General features: G+C 44.7%; 1 protein-coding gene across 3 annotated transcripts in view; it reads left to right on the forward strand.

Annotated features, from left to right (window-relative positions):
• The window catches only part of neurl4 (neuralized E3 ubiquitin protein ligase 4), a 31,948-nt gene that overhangs the window by 11,909 nt on the left and 2,406 nt on the right, over nt 1-17,633 (forward strand). Inside the window, exons 14-29 of one of the 3 annotated variants that reach the window (XM_083789281.1) lie at nt 1,208-1,286; nt 1,572-1,607; nt 2,900-3,075; nt 3,524-3,652; nt 4,031-4,176; nt 5,209-5,427; nt 5,673-5,771; nt 6,667-6,819; nt 8,100-8,276; nt 8,819-8,977; nt 9,269-9,448; nt 11,090-11,183; nt 14,472-14,579; nt 15,866-16,010; nt 16,461-16,573; nt 17,273-17,432. In XM_083789281.1, the coding sequence (XP_083645407.1) occupies nt 1,208-1,286; nt 1,572-1,607; nt 2,900-3,075; nt 3,524-3,652; nt 4,031-4,176; nt 5,209-5,427; nt 5,673-5,771; nt 6,667-6,819; nt 8,100-8,276; nt 8,819-8,977; nt 9,269-9,448; nt 11,090-11,183; nt 14,472-14,579; nt 15,866-16,010; nt 16,461-16,573; nt 17,273-17,432 (2,173 nt within the window). The remainder of the gene's footprint in view (nt 1-1,207; nt 1,287-1,571; nt 1,608-2,899; nt 3,076-3,523; nt 3,653-4,030; nt 4,177-5,208; nt 5,428-5,672; nt 5,772-6,666; nt 6,820-8,099; nt 8,277-8,818; nt 8,978-9,268; nt 9,449-11,089; nt 11,184-14,471; nt 14,580-15,865; nt 16,011-16,460; nt 16,574-17,272; nt 17,433-17,633) is intronic. The other 2 variants (XM_083789282.1, XM_083789283.1) reach the window with 2 other exon arrangements.

The following is a 17,633-nucleotide window of genomic DNA, read 5'->3' on the forward strand; positions in this document are numbered from 1 at the left end:
CCTGTCACCCCACACACACGCACACGCACACACACACACACACACACACACACACACACACACACGCGCACACACACACACACACACACACACACACACACACACACACACACACAGTAAATAACAAACTGCCTATAACAGCCGAAACAGAACAGTATTTGGCAAGTTGTTTGGCTTTGCTTTTTGTCATGCCAGCTTTTCTTAGGCCACTCATGGTCAGTTTATGCACATGGCCCAGGCTTCCGAATATCAGTATGGCAAATCTACAACGATATCCCAGGTTTGTTATACTTCCAAGTAATGGTTGATACTTAGAATGTTTATCTTGGAATGCCTGGTCCATGTACAAATCAAAGACACAGCCCACCTCCAGAATCAGGAACTCCTTGTGACTGGTGTCAACAAAGACAACGTCAGGTGTATTTGGGATGTTAGCAAAGACATTGCATGCACAGCTAAACCAATCTGGTAACACTCTTGAATGTTTATACATTGCTGCACTAGATGGCACATATTTTCGAACTGCATCAGACACTAGGACGGACACACACACACACACACACACACACACACACACACACACACACACACACACACACACACACACACACACACACACACACACATATTGACGCCACTGGACCCTCAAACTGTCTGCTAACTTCACCACCTCTCCCCCTCTCAAGCAAGTAATTGACAATATATAAACAAAGTCACCAACTTTGACGAGGCAGTATTGCATTTTTTAACAAATATATAAGGTTTTCTTCATTTCCTGAAATTTTTATATTTTTAATTTCCTAAAGAATTAACATTTTGGAGTTAGGTGGTTTCTCCCTGACAGCAGAGATAAATTATGTTTGTTCTATTCACCGCTCCAAGAAATGGGTTAACGGTGAACAAATCTAGCATACAGCGATGTATGTGACATAGTCGCATAAAGGACTTTATGCTGCATTCACATGGAATCAGGCAAGCGGTAGGCGGCAAATGGCAAAACCTGCTGGACGGCACGGAACGGTAAAAAGATTAAATATTTTAACATTGACACCGTCTGCCGTTATACCGCCGCCGGTTCTGGCTGCCGTGCCGTTCCGTTTACCGTCCTGCTCCCGTCCACTAACATGAAGTCCGGTTTGCCGTCCACCGCTTGCCTGATTCCATGTGAATGCAACATTAACCTTTAATTGATGATGTTTGTGTCCAGGGGTGACAGCCATCAGGCCAGAGGAGCTGGAGTTTCCCAACACTATGACTGACATAGACTATGACACCTGGATGCTCAGGTACGGCTGAACATCAGCAATGTGCCTGCAGGCCTAGAAATAGACTCTTGAAATGTAACAAATTTGTGTTTTCTCGTTTCCTTAAGAGGTTTTTTTATATAGATACATTTTAGTGTGTACGTTTTTAAGTCACGTCTCAGAGTCTCTTTTAAATAAAACCCAATATTCGAGACTAACTGAATCGCTAGTTTGAAATCCATCATTCTCCACCATTCTCATTTTCCAATTGTGTTCATATATACTGGTGAAATTGGTCTTGTATTTCATGCTAACATATACTTTTAGAAGAAGTCCGATGCACACCTCAAAGGTTGATGACAGGTGCGTAGGACAAAATGGTGCAAATGTTCAGAAGGGTATCTCTGATAATAAAAGCAAAGAAAGAGATCCCGCACACTGTCTGGGACATGCACATATTTCTGTTCGTCTGTTCTGATTAAGTCGACGCCTCCATTAATTAATCCCTCGATCGCGTATTGCCATGGTTTAATCGTGCATAACACTTAAACTTTGAAGAGCCAAATATCCATAACCGGATGTTACAATGACAAACTGCTGTGTGTGGTGTCATGACCGGTTGTTGTCTCGCTCGGCGGGGGAAAAACCTGACCGCGAATGTCAGTGCGCCTGCTACAGCCCGTTGAAAACCCTTGTTTTCACCAGGAACGACCCCCTCAATGCCGTTTCTGAGATACAGGCCTTTGAATGCAGGGCTTAGAATTGAAGTGGATGCGCGCGCATCTTCAAAATGGCCGCGGCCACTGTCCCACTTGATGTTGTTGGGTTAGCTATAGTAGCTAACGATGCGATCGGATTAAAACATGGATTAAATAATACATCGCTGTTAAAACGAGAATTCCGGGTTTGGTGCGGTAGGGTACTAATTTAACCCTACGTTTTCTATGTTTCTGGCGGGCTTCGTGTAAAGACAAGCAACATTTTTTTTTTGCAAGTTCCAGACAGTGTGCGGGACCTCTTTCTTTTGATTTTATTATCCGAGATCCCCTTCTGAACATGCTAACATATACTGAAATGGTCTTTAAAATGTGTTAAACGTAAACACATTCACTGCCATTGACGAGATATCTCGTCATTTGAAATCCAACGGTCTAATGCCATGGACGAGATATCTCGTCATTTCATTGATTGCGCTCTTCGCCAACGTATGAATGGTTCTAGGTTGCTAGGAGACAGATAAAACCGGAAATTAACCGGAAGTGAAAACTCTGTCTCCATCGGCCTCAATGTAAACAGATTTACAAAATGCGTTTTTCTCTTTTCCCAGATTGCGCCTTTGGTCAAAACAAGCTTTATCAACGGCCCATAACTTAAAAAAATCGCGGTTACAAAATAAAATTTCCCGGTGAAAGAAAATATGATCGCCCATCACTTCACACAGCGCTTGTTTACTTCCGGTTCACATCTTCGGTCTTCAAAATAAGGCTCTTCACAAAAAAAAAGAAGGAAAAAAAAAACACTGGCAGTGGCGGGAGAATGAATGAATGAATACCTGGCAGTTAATGTGTTTAACCTGTTGGAACAAACACTTTGTAAACTTGGTCCACTGGACAAGAAGCTCAGCCAGATGCCTTCTCCTCTCCTGTCCTCTTCAGTGGCACGGCCATCATGCAGGACGGCAACACCATGCGCAACAACTACGGCTGCGACCTGGACTCGCTGACCACCGGCTCCCGTATCGGCATGATGCGTTCGGCCAGCGGGGACCTCCACTACTACATCAATGGAGTGGACCAGGGGGTCGCTTGCACGGGCCTTCCGCCGGGTAAAGGTCAGTGCAATTTTTATTTAATACTAGATTTGTATTTTTCCTCTTTATATGCTGTTTTAGGGCAGATTCACACTATGGTCCTGCATGCGCACTCGGGACCACTTGGCAGATGTTGTGGTAGTGTGAATGCTGCGTACCGTTCCCCGGAGTGGATCACCCAACTGTTCCCCGGATCACATGGAGGTAGTCTCGGGACCGATTGAAGTGTACTCGGATACGAATCGATGTCATATGAAAGCATTGAATACAGTTGAATGAAGTGTACTCGGGTGCGGAAGAATCAAGGCCAATGTGAATCATGGCCAGTGGGGACCAGGCAATCCTATTCGGGAACAGTTTGAATCAAACAGAATCAGTGTGAATCTGCCCTCAATATAGTTGTTTCATTTCATTTTATTTTTCACCTGAAAGCGCTTTCTCCCTGATGATCTCTCTCTCTCTCCCTCAGAGGTGTTTGCGGTGATCGACCTGTATGGTCAGTGTGTGCAAGTATCCATCACCAGCTCCTCTGGTCCACTGGACAACAGCCTCTGCACCAGCAACATCACAGAGAAGAGCTTCCCCATCCACTCACCAGGCATGTGTTTGTGTGTCTGTGTGTGTGTGCATGTGAGCATGTGCATGTGTGACCCTAGGGTTGTCACGATCGTGATTTAAAGGTACTTTCAGACGCATTGATGAACGCAAATGTTGTCGCCTGGATCAACGACAGGTCTGCTCCAGATCTGCTCATGATGGGTGCGACAACGCAAGCGTAAAAAAACCTCAACAGAATCCAGGTCTGAAACGAGCACACGCACAACAATTTCACGGGACCACACTCATGGAAATACGCTTGCGTTGTCGCCCCTGGACTTAGTCGTTTACTTGTCATGTTTTGTGTAAAAGTGTCTACGGTATTGACTGTGTGTGTGTGTGTGTGTGTGTGTGTGTGTGTGTGTGTGTGCGTGCGCAGTGGCTGGCGTGGCCCATCGACTCCACAATAAGCATGGTAAAAACGTAGTACTGCTGGGAGACGGCTGCCAAGCTGTCCGAGTAGGAGGCTACGCTCATGGCATCGCCTTCAGTGCAAAGGAGCTCAGAACAGACGAACTGTTTGAGGTGAGAAAGGTGACACTGCACAGCTGCTGCTACCCAGCCTCTCAGCAATGCGTAAATATGTACGGAATTGCAATTCCGTAGATACACGCCTAGAAAACTCCAAAATCCGTAGATATGACACTGAAATCCTCCCCATAATAGACAATGACGGAGTGGCGCCGTCTCTACCGAACTTGAGCCACGGGAGACACCACCGAGCGGACCTGTACTAGTGATAGCCACAGTAGTTGTGTAATATGTACTGATTTTGGGGTTTTCTAGGCATGTATGTATAGAATTGCAATTCCGTACATATTTACGTATTTCTGTGAGACGGATGCTGCCCTCTTACTACCAAATGAGTTCCATTGGAAAAACAAACAAGCAGGTGCGCATTTGTGCGTAAGGTGGCATGGTTTTTAACATCTATAATAGCTTAAGAAAATGGCTTCAGGAGAAAATCTGTTTTTGCTCATTAGCTCTTTTTTTCAGCATTTTAATTGTAAAGCTCATGGTGTTTTAGTTGAGATTTGTCCTGTTGTTAAATGTACAATACACAACAATCTTTGTTACCCGTCACACATTTACCCTTCAAACATTTGAATATAAACCTGTGTGTTCAATGCATCAATCAAAAATCTCCCTAAAGCCTACCGGTAATTTCCACTTCATCATATGGCTGTGTCACTCCCCAGATTTCCAATGGGGAAACCTGAAAGTCAGTGAGTGGCATGGTCATATAACTAAGCATACATTTGCCATAAGCACTGTTGCCAAGTCCTTGACATGAAGTAGTTTAAGACCACTGACAATAGAAACAGTTTATTTTCTTCAGAAAACTGTCTTGATTTAGAAGACATTTGGTAGAATCTGGTCCTCAGGTCTCAATGGGATAATAACACGGCTCTGTCTCCTCCTCCCCTTCCCCCTCCCCATCTCCTCCTCCCCTTCCCCCTCCCCTTCCCCATCTCCTCCTCCCCTTCCCCCTCCCCATCTCCTCCTCCCCTCCTCCTCCCCTTCCCCATCTCCTCCTCCCCTTCCCCCTCCCCGCAGGTGAAGATCGACGAGGCGGACGAGCAGTGGTGCGGCTCGCTCCACATAGGCCTGACCACGCTGGCACCGCCAGAGCTGCCCTCCTGTCCGCTGTCGGGCCTGTCTCCCTCCCTCCCCCAGCTCAGAACCAAGGTCACCTGGCTGCTCTGCGGCTCTGAAGTACGACGCAACGGTCTGCTGCAGCGGCAGAACTACGGCCGCTCATTGGACCGGCTGACGGTAAACAGGCTCTCCCCTAACCCCCCTCCCCACCCCCAAGTCCATCTTTACTATTATTGCACAAGGAGTGAAGGAGACGATGCAAAAACAAGCACTAATGAGCTAATGCTTGCCATTAGCAGACGATATTAAGCTGTGTGTGTGTGTGTGTGTGTGTGTGTGTGTGTGTGTGTGTGTGTGTGTGTGTGTGTGTGTGTGTGTGTGTGTGTGTGTGTGTGTGTGTGTGTGTGTGTGTGTGTGTGTAGGTGGGGAACCGTGTGGGGGTGAAGAGGTGCAGTGACGACACCATGCACATCCTCATTGATGGTGAGGATATGGGACCGGCTGCAACTGCAGTGGCCAAGGTACGTACGTGCGCACGGCACACACACAATGGGCTATATTCACACAGAATATCTCTGCCTACTTCCGAGCCACTTCTCTACTTCCTTTACAGGTGTTACCGATGATTCTAATTAAGGCTCTGTTCCATTTAGTGTGCAGTGGTTCTCAAACTTTTTAACTTTAAGGAACCCCATAGCTCTGTACAAATGGTACCAAATGGACCCTTACCATTTTGTACACTCTCAGAGTTAAACACCTGTACAGGGCCATTTGGAACCCACTCAAGGACACTTTGAGACCCACTAGTGTAGTAGAGTGTTTCCAGTAAGCCAACACGCACAATGGCAGCACCCTGATTCTGTTTGACCAGAATGGAACAGAGCATTCATTAGTAGTAACACCTGTGAAGGAAGTAGGGAAGGGGCCCACGTTCTTTCCAAAATGGTGTGTATGCATAGAGCCCATTACATGTACATTAGGGATCCTTGAAGGGGTTCTAGGGGGTCCCTGAGCAAAACGTGTTAATACAGAATCAACATTTTTAGTTTTGTTTTAATCACATTAACCCTATTTTATACTTTCATTCAATGGCCATTTATTTAATCCATTAAGACCTGAGGCCGATTCTGCGAATGCCTTCTTAATTGGCAGTTCTCACATTTCAATATAATAAAAAAATCAAAATGAGCAGATGTACAAGCTCGCCGACGCCGTGTGGTACGAAGTGACACTGTGAGCTTGTATATCAGCTATTTTTGATTAGCCAACAACGCAAAATTCTACATTGTTACAGATGCTACAGATGCTTATACAATAAAGGCATCATCTGCACACACAAACCCAGTATAGAGTATTAGAGTGACTCACCAGCATATCCTGTGTGTGTGTGTTTGTGTGGGTGTGTGTGTGTGTTAGAATGTGTACGCGGTGTTGGACTTGTACGGACGCATCACGGCGGTGTCCATCGTCAGCTCATCGGTGCTGGAGGACGTGGAGAGCATCAAGGCTCCGTCGCTCTCCTCAGAGAGCTGTAGTGAAGGAGAGGAGGACAGCACGCCCCTCAGAGAGGTAGAAAAGAAATGTTCAATGTATAATTATAGTTACCGTAGTTATAACACCGGGGCGACAGTGACTCAGGTCTCAGGGGTAGAGTGGCCAGATGGGGAAACCGTGAGGTTTCCAGTTCGATCCCGGGCTCCCCCAGAGTAAGCGTTGAAGTGTCCTTGAGCAAGACTCAGTCTGAACCCCTAATTGCTCCCGATGAGCAGGTTGGTGCTTTGCATGGTTTCCTCCGCCATCGGTGTGTGAATGGGTGAATATAATGCACAATCGATGTAAAGCACTTTAGATAAAAGCGCTATATAAATGCACCATTTTATTTACCATTTACCACTCAAAATATAAATATTCATAATGTTTTACGACTAATCAACACATTCTAAAAAAGTGTTTTATGATTACTTATAAAGTCAAGTGTCATAGTTAATAATTGCTGGACATTTTTACAAGGTTCATAATCTATTAGAATTCTTGTTTTTGTAATACATAAGTGTGCGATGCATTATTAGCACTTTTTAATGTAGGCAGAAACATTAAGTAAGAGTGCTTGTAATTATACATTTACGGTATTATAAAATTTTTCTTATCCAATGCATTATAATCTGATTATAAGTGTGTGTTTTAATGCATTATACAGATAAGCTTCAAAGCAAGTGTTACCATAGTTTCATATGTATTTATGGAATTTACCTGTCTTTGAAACCTCTTTCAAATTGTTTTTGCATGCAACGTATCACAGCATAATGCCAGAATTGTCATCAGTGGAAGAACAACATCATCCACATTTTCTCACTGGCTAAACAAGTCCAAGGCGACTTGTTTGTTTTATGTATTCTATTTACTTATCTTCCCCATCTCAATCTATTCTCGTCCCGTTTTGCACGTACCCATGGATTAAAGTTCTCAGTCACCACGACTGATTTCAATCATTCACATTTCATGGAAGCCCATGCATGTCTTCTACAAAGCATGTTGCCCACTATGTCACTCTACGTTGCGCTGTGACGTGTTGTGAACTTGGTTATTAGGTTATTTTCGGTTATTAGTAATTTTAGATCAAATAGAATACATGTAGAAGCATCTTCCACAAACATGAATGAACGGTGTCAGAAATGTAATAAAAGCAAGTCATTTCTTCCACTGGTCCGGTGGATACAGTATGTGGAACAGCAGCAACACGGGTTTAGATTATGTTTCCAATACCTTTAAAACATCATCGTTTAAACTTTCCAGTCATGATGGCATTTTATTTTTTTGCTTTATTCCGTTGCGTACGTACCTCCTCCCAGGCGGAGAGCGAGCCGTGTGCGGCGCTGGTGTCCACCACCGCCACCATGGCCTTCCTGGAGAACCACGGCAAGAACATCCAGCTGTCCAACCAGAAGCTGACCGCAGCCAGGGTATCCAGCTACAACCAGGGTCTGCTGGTCACCGCACAGCCCCTGACCCCACAGCAACTGTTCCAGGTATACTGGGGTAGGGTTGGGGGGGCGGGGCGGGAGGGGGCAGGGGGGGGTAAGTGTTGATTTTGACAGCAAACCTCTAGGCCAGTGGGTCTCAAACTTTTTCATGTCAAGGACCCCCAAATTGACACTTATTATTAGCTCACGGATCCCCATTTGAAAAGGTATGCCATGATGCCATGCTACGGGCCCCCATTTAATGGCATTTCTATCTCTGGGAGCCCAATTTATATTGTAAAATAAATGTTAATTTTGGTTAAATGTTAATTTCGGAACGGGTCCATTTGGTTTCATTTGTACACTCTCTGAGTTACAGTCCCATAAGGGTCCATTTGGTTCCTAACTATAATTTAGCTGGGAACCCCCTGGAACTCCCTGAAGGACCCCACTTTGAGAACCACTGCTCTAGGCATCCATGAATGTTGTAACCATTGCACTGAGACTCCCAGTGTGCCATCCATCCATCCACCCATCCAGTCCTGTTTATTACAGGCATCAACTTGTCAGTCAACCCCTCTCTCTCTGTGTGTGTGTGTGTGTGTTAGTTTCAGATCGACCGCTTGAACCCGCAGTGGACATCGTCGCTGTCTCTGGGGGTGATCGGTCACTCCCCCGACCGGCTCAACTTCCCCTCCACGGCATGCTGTCTGAAACGCTCCGCCTGGCTGCTGCAGAGGGACTCTGTCTTCCTCAACTCCCTCAAGGTAACTGTGACTGACGCACGGTGCACGTCGGACACACACACACACACACACACACACACACACACACACAATTCTGTCAGCGGAGGAGCACACACTCGGAATTTGTTATCCTCGTGTATTAATTTAATCTCTGCCTGACTGTGTGTTCTACCTCACTGTTGAATTGATCAACACGATGGTCGCCATGTTGTGAATTCAATTTCAATTATGGTGTCTTTTGCGTCCCGTTTTCTTTTCATCCCTCTGTCTCTAATGTTCCCTCTAATTGCTCCCCCCCCACCCCTCTGTTAGATCTGTGAGAACTATGGCCCTAACCTGGACACATGTCCAGAAGGCACGGTGCTGGGTCTGTTGGTGGACACCAACAGTTGTCTCCACCTCTATGTGAACGGCATGGACCAGGGAGTGGCCGCTCAGGACATCCCCTCGCCCTGCTACCCCCTCATTGACCTCTACGGACAGTGCGAACAGGTTGGTGCACGCACAGTGCACGCACGCACACAAATGTTACAAATGTTACAAATGTTCTTTCGGAGTTACAGACCCATAAAGGGTCCATTTAGTTCCTACTATCATTTAGCTGGGGACCCCCTGGAACTCCCTCAAGACCCCACTTTGAGAACCACTGATCTAGACTAGTGGTATTGGGAGGGAGCTTATTTATACCGTAAGTCTTTTATTAAACTGTTAGGATTTAGAAGGCATTTTTTAGAATCGACCTCAGGTCTAAATGGGTTATTAGTCATAGGTTTGTTCCCTGAATTGTTTTGGATTAATGTACTTTATCTGTACCCGGAACTTCTTTGTGAAAGTCTGGTTTGTAAATGTAAACGGTGGGAAAGAAGGATGCATTCATTCTTGTTTATCTGTTAACATGTTTGGTAAAAATATATATATATAATAATTAGGGATGTCCCGATCTTTTCGTTCCCCATCCGATTTGTGTTTATAGCTATTTAGCTATATACAGTATCTCATGTTGTCTTTATAGCAGACTCCACACTCTATGTGCACTTACAGTTTGGGCAACTCGAAAGCAAACTCCACATGCCCCTACATTTTTTTTATCAGCCATAGGGTCAACCCCTTACCCCTGTGTTGGATCGGTGGTTAGACTGGCATATTCGCCGATACCGATATGAACCGATATGACAAATAAGGGCCGATACCTATACTTTTCCGATAACAATACAGTATCTGGTCATCTCTAATAATAATAATAATAATCTTGCAGGCAATGCATCCTGGATACTGTAGTCTAACTCTATGCACTACTGATACAGTTACTATTCACCTCTTTTAGATTAAAGGTATATTCAGTGATTTTACTTAATTCAAATATCACTTGTTTTTTGTTTTGTTGTGATAATCCTCCCTACTATAGAGTGTGCTGACCATATAAGGAGTTCCTCCCTGTCCCCAGTTAAACCCCTGGGGTCAAAAAACCGTAGGTTTCGGTTTTTGCTAGGTGGCCCGGCCTTCATCCAATCGGGAGAGAGAGGGGCCTTCCGCCAATCATGATCGAGTGGGGGCGGGCCTTGGTGTGCGTGTCCCCCCACTGTAGTGTGTGCATGTGCACATCTTGTGCAACCGGGGCGGACCGGGGTTTTTCCCAAATCACTGAATGCTCCTTTAACCACGGTTGATATTCAGCATGCTAAATCCCTCCGTCTGCTAAATGCCTATATTGTACTGTATAGCTCTGCTGTTGAGGAGAAACCACCTAACTCCAAAATGTTCATGTTTCAGGAAATGAAATGTATCCATTTTTCAGGAAATTTCAGAAAACCTTATATTTGGAAAACAAAGCAATACTGCCTCGTCAAAGTTAGTGTTGTGACTTTATATATTGTCAATTACGTATATGAGAGGGGAGAGTGGTGGAGTTTGACAATGGAGTTTGGTCAATGGATTTAAGAGGTTTTGTCCAAAGCGTTTTTTACTACTTTCCATTGGTTCAGTATTTGTGAAATGACACACAGACATAAAGGGTGTTCAACAGCACTGAAAAAAACCCCTCAAAAATGGAGATAGGTGGTTTCCTCCTGACAGCAACGATATGTGCAACCTAACCCATTATGCCAGTGCTAATGGTGCGGTATGTGATGGCAGGTCACCATAGTCACTAACAACGTGCCGGCTGTTGGTGGCGAGAGTGGTGAGGCCCGCTTCCAGGGTGACATGGAGAAGGCTGACATGGTTGACGGTAAGACACATCCAAACTCTGTGTGTGTGTGTGTGTGGGGTGTACTGTAAAAAGGTCTCTTTTCCCTTCACCTTTATCCTTTTTAGTATAATAGTATTAGTTACTAATAGTATAGTTTACTATAATTTAATACACAGGTACAGGATACTGCAGGGTACCAAAGAACAAGATTCCTATACAGGATCTCCTCACTGGTCAACAAAAACACCTTGAAGACCTTAACAGGAGCCCTCGTACAAGGTTTCTTCGACTACGCTTGCACCTCCTGGTACCACAGCACCTCTAAGGCCCTTAAAACTGGCTCCAGACTTCCCAAAACAAACTGGGCAGGCTACTACTTGGCCTCACTCCCCGAACCCACCTCACCCCTGCCCACTTTGACAGACTGGGAAGTCTGAATCCCCCACCCACCCCTGTTCCCCCTCACTGTATGTTTCTTTTCCCTTTTTACCTCCTATGATGATTTCCTTTTGACTATATAGTTGTGTATATTCGTACGTCTCTAAATGTTTTGATGGATTGAAAATGGTGGGCCCTATCGTAAACAAGTGTAATGCTCTATGGTGTCGTCCACTCACTGTTAACAGTTCTTGTATTGAGTTCTGCAAACTGTTAATAAACAAAAACAAAACACGATTACCAAACGTAGAACGCAGAAAATCTACTAAATGTTTTTTGGGTGCAATTGAGCTCAGAAAACTTAAAAAAATGAAGAAAAATTACAAAAACTTTCCCACAATCCCTTGAATTAGTATCATCGGTAACACCTGTGAAGGAAGTAGGGAAGCGGCCCAGAAGTGTGTGCATAGAGCCGTGGCTGTCCTTGGCTAAGCACGCAAATACAGAGGGGCGCCAGATTACTTGTGTACCCTACCAGCAGGCCGTGTCTTTATTAGACCCCATGTTTGTTATGTACGTTCTGATTTGTAGTTGAAGCGGAGGTTTCAGTTTTTTTAACGAGGCACCTTGTTAAAGTCTAAAGCAGAGGTTCCCAACCACTGGTATGAGTATTGGTGCTGGTACACAGGACATGTCCCACTGGTACGTGAGAAGAGAATACCAAGTGGTTTATAAACGGCTTTGAGTCTGTTACTTCCGTGTTGCATATCATCACTGTGGTATCATTTAGGTCAACAAGGACTCACTCACGCAAGGTATGTCCATGTTCGAGTTGTTCATTACTCTGCCGGGCCTTCTGGAAGCTTAAATAGCTCTGGGGAGAAACGAACGAAGAGTATGGCGAGGAAGGCTCCTTGCAGCAATCCCATCAACACATCGGTCAAGCTGCTTCTGTTGTCAAACACGCGTGTGTATCCAACCCATACAGCGATCAGTAACAGGTTGAACTGGATGGTGGGTCTGAGCAGACGCATCCACACCCTGCCCTGCATGCGAGCCTCAAAATAAAATGCCATGAAGACCATGTAGTACATAACGTGTGAGGCGTGAAAGGAGTAGAACGATAACCTCAAGTCTGTTTTATATTTAGGATCGAGCCAACAGTCAGGAAATTCCGGGAAAAGTCCATTCTTGCATTTAGCATCCAGGTCTTTCAGGTCTTTCAGGAGGTCACACTGGGCAAAGTAGTCTGGTCGCAAATGGCCTGTGAAGAACTTGGCCAGGTAAGTCAGCGAACTGTTGGTGAAGGATCCTAACATGAAGATGGTTGCTATCTTGTAGAATGACTGGTTGAAATGGGACCAGTTGGTGAACAGTTCTCCTATTCCGAATACTGCAGCGGGGAGTACATTGATGGCCATCCATGCTTTGTTGCCTATGGTGCCCTTTCGCATAGGCTTTTGGATGCTTCTGTCAGTACAGTCGACTTTCCTGTGGTAAGGTTCACTACTAAGGAGGATGAATACTGGCAGGAACGCAAGGGAGAGACAAAGAATATCAACTACACCCCACATCATCCACTTCGTGCATCGTGCCATAGTTAATTTGTTGCTGGGTCACAGCTTAATGAAAAAGGGGGACTGGACAGGAATAACGTAGTTGAAGGAAGCCAGTTGGATAATTGGTTATTGGTGTTCAATCATTTAGTCAGAGATTGTCTTTCCCGGTGATTCAGTGATTTCAGGAACTATAGCGGTGGTTCTAGATATAGTCTAGCGTAGTATTAGACAATAATACTGAAATACCAATAATTCCGATGAGTGACTGGGACCTTCCGTGCTTGCCGTTTTTACTGTCCAGTTGAGTTGCTCCTGTCGTCATGATGAGGTCGCCATGACCAGATCAATCATGTCCAAATATGCATGAGTAAAGGCACAGGACCGAAATAGCTAAAACAGCTTCAGGCTTCATTGTTAATGGGACAAAACTACCGATTTGCTCAGACACATATGATGTAAATTCTCCATTCATTGTTAATGGGAATTTAACCAAAATACCGATTTGCTTGTCAACATATGATGGAAATTCTCCATTCATTGTTAATGGCATTTAACACCCGAGCGGAAAGGACGGAGTTCTCCGTCCTGAGTGCTGGGCGTTACCAATTGATTAATTGGTAACGCCCAGCACTCAGGACGGATATTGATAAAAGGACAGAGATTTATTGATATCAAAACCGATCGCATCGATCCACAGGCTGGGAGCGTCTGTTGCGCAACATTCAATGTTATTTTTCGGTGGGACGTCATCGAAAATGTTCCCCCCCATTTTAGCCGATAAGACCGAAAATCTTAAAACGTGAACGGCGTACGTACGTACACAGAGACTTAATGCATTTATAGTTCGATGAGATGAAAATTATATAACATTATGTTGTGATTTAATCATATAGCAGCGGGTAGGCTACTTGAGGCCAGTGTTGGAAATGCATGCCCCACCCAGATATGTCTGTGTCCCTTCCCTTTTATCCCCATATATGGAGTTCTTTGTCAGGCATGCCCAAATATGGAGTCTATGCAGACGTCAGAAAGATGTCAGAACAGGCCAGCTCCATATAGACACTGGGAAAGGGCCCTGTCCAGAGCCTGGGCAGAGACAATTTGTGGCGGTTCTGGACAACCGTGGGTGCGACCGACTCGACACCGGGCACTGCACTCCCTGTGGGGGTGTGGAACAGTTGTACACACACACACACACACACAGAGACTTGGTGCATTTATAGATAATGCGCGACGTACCCCCGCTCCCCCACCCCTCAACCATACCGGTCCGCAAACATTTTATGAACTGTAAGCCGGTCCGTGGTCATAGAAAGGTCTAAAGGACCCTTATTTCCAAAGTTTAGCGGTACTTCAGTGTTTGACCATGCTTTGATTGTACGCCATCCAGGGATCAAAGAGAGTGTGTGCTGGACGCCCCCTCCAGAGGTCAACCCCAACAAGACCTGCGAGTACCAGGCGTTGTGTTCACGCTTCATGGACCTGCTGACGTTACCAGGTAAGGTAGACTGGACCACCAGGGGTCCTTGAGGGGGTTCCAAAGGGTCCCCAGCTAATTGATGGAGAGTTGGTAACCAAGTGGACCCTTATTTGATCTGTAACTCTTCAGAGCGTAAAATGAAGTACGGTCCATTTGGTTTAACTTTACGCTCAAGAGTTAAATTATTGTTATACATCTGCATTACTCAATTTACCAGAAGTCTACACAATAAGAGAATGTAGAATAATTGTTATTCTGATCGTTTGCCTGTTATGTCTCCTATGGTACCAACATTACAGCATGGAAATGTGGACATATTCTTTAGTTTTGGGTCTGCAAGGCTAAAATATCATCGTGGTCCGTGGCTCAAATGCAGAATAAATAATGGACCTTGACATGAAAAGGGTTGAAAACCACTGATTTAGACAAATCACCTCCAAGCTGTGTCGTTCATCACAGGCCTTCTGCCTGTCGTTTTAGTCGTGGTCTTTGAACAGTTTGACTCCATAAAACGCGTAACCCGCATTTTAATCAAATATTCTACACTGCCGAGATTGTTTGATTACCTTTAGAGCATACACTGAATTATTTCAGTCGAACCCTGGATTAAACAATTAGCGGCCGTCAAACTGTTCCATTTTAGTTTTAGTCGACTAATCAGACAAAGTGTTTAGTCAACTAAATGTATTGTTGATTTTGTCGACAAACATGTATTTTGGCCGGGAGCCCGCTGGCCAAGTAGTCCAGGCACATGCCACATATAGGCTTTGGCCTGACAGTGCGTTGTGTGTTCGAGTTCCGTTCATGACGACCGTTGCTGCATGTCTCCCCTTCTCTCTCTCCCTCTTTCCTGTCAGTCTTGACTTGTATCTAGAAATAAAGGCAAAAAAAGCCAAAAACAAATCTTAAAAAATAATAATTGGCAGGCCTTGATGGCGTCATAATGCCTGATTTTACATTTGGTTGCACTCTGAAAATAGCCGATCTACAAGCTCACAATGCACCTTGTTGCGACGCATTGTGAGCTTGTAGATCGGCTATTTTCAGAGCGCAAAACATAAAATTACTTGTCTATTTAGTTCTACTGGATCTCTTCTTCTGGATTCACTCCTCCCAAACATTTTAGTCTAGTTTTAATTTTTGACTCAATTGATCATTGTACAAAGAAAACGAATCGTCATTGTTTTAGTTGACAAAATCAACACTGCTTCTGCCTTTTTTGTGTGTTTCTAATCTCCTTTAGCGTTCGGTTAACGGTATTTTCACAAGCTAATTTTCTTCTCCTCCTCTTCTCTCCCTTCAAGATGGTTATTTCAATGAGGATGCTAAGTACAACCTGTGCTACTGTGAGTCTTGCCACAAGTTGCGGGGTGACGAGGCCTACTACAAGAGAGGAGAGCCGCCCCGCGACTATGCCTTGCCCTTTGGATGGTGCCGCTTTGCCCTCAGGTCAGGGCTTAAGGTTCTCAGTCACCACGACTGTTCCATAGAACCCAGCATGTCTTCTGTGAAAGCATGTCGTACACCGAGAATAGCCGATCTACAAGCTCACAGCACGTCGCAGCGTGTTGTGATCTTGTAGATCCGATATTTTGGCCATTGGTTATTTTAATTTGAAAGAATTTAAAATGGTCTAAAACCAGCAATAGAATACACGTTATCTTCCATTAACATGAATGGTCTCAAAAATGTCATTAAAAGCAAAGGTTAATGCTTCAACCTGTGATTTCTTCACCTGGTTGGTTGTATGTAGAACAGCAGCCAACATAGGTTTAGAATGATAATACCTAAACATCATCTTTACATTTTTAGTCATGAGATAAAACGTTGCTTTATTCCATGCATTGTCAGTGCATACAACATCATGTACTTAACATGCGTCATACTCTGTCTGTGCAGGATCAAGGCCCACTGTGAGGTCTCTAATGCATTGAAGAAGTGGCACATAGCCTACCATGGCACCAGTGTAGGAGCCCTGCGACGGACTCTGGACCACAGTCAACTATTGTCTGGTAGGCTACATACTCTGGTTGGTTAGTTTAGTGGTTCTCGACCTTTTCAAGCCTCGACCCCCCCCCCCCCCCCCAATCATATTGGTTTGTCCCCAGTTCAAACACCCTGACAAGCACTTGGAATTGTAGGAGATGAGGCATTAAATGTTGTTTAACTCAGTTCCACAAATAAATATTGTGAAAATAGCAAATCTACGAGCTTGTAGATCGGTTCTTTAAATTTGTTTAGCTATTTTGCTATCAAAATCATGTTCCCTTCAACCGGGGCACCTGATGGAGGGGAAATGAACTGGCTGGAATAACGTGTTACTTCCACACGCTTCCAAACGGGGAAACTCCCCTCTGTCAGGTGAAAAGAAGCGGCTTGGACTAGAAGGAAGCATGAGGTCAGTCTGTTGCTCTCCCCAGGTTGGCAGAGGAAGTGCAGCGCACAGGATTACATTAGATAATTGACACTGGGTGAAAAAAATGGGTTGCAAAATTGTGGGATAAAAAAGATTTATATAAAAAACAAAACAATTATGTAATCTTTAAAAAAGTTTTTTTTTTCTGTGATTAATTTATGTTCCATCGTACAATGACGTTCCGCGTTGAAAATAGCAATGCGTGCCACAAGCTCAATCCATGTTCAGCATTCCGATCGCTTCAAATGGCTGAAAGGAACTCACGTGTGATGTTGTAATGTTTGTGTTGGTGCAGGCACGTCGTCAGTCTTCTCGGTGTCTCCAGTGAAGACAGAAGGGCCAAACGGATACAGTGAGCCAGAGGAGAACAGTGCTCCTGACAGGGAGGTCCCCAGGGTGCAGCTTTCTCCCACCATGCGCTACTCTGGCCTGGAGATCTTTGCCCCCAAAGTGCAGTACGTCATCATTTTTTGAGGGGCGCTAGCCCCTCCAATGCATGGCTTTCCAAAATTACGTCATAGGTCGGCCAAGTCTATGGACTTTTTTTGGGTTTATAGCCTAATTATAAATTCCCCGTCGCCGGGCCAAGTCTGAACTTTAATGTTTGTTTAGGGAAGTAAATGACAACGTAAGACGTCATGTTCTGGCTAATATAA

Source organism: Protomyctophum parallelum, assembly GCF_964188405.1.
Source record: "Protomyctophum parallelum genome assembly, chromosome: 18".
NCBI classification, from domain to species: Eukaryota; Metazoa; Chordata; class Actinopteri; order Myctophiformes; family Myctophidae; genus Protomyctophum; species Protomyctophum parallelum.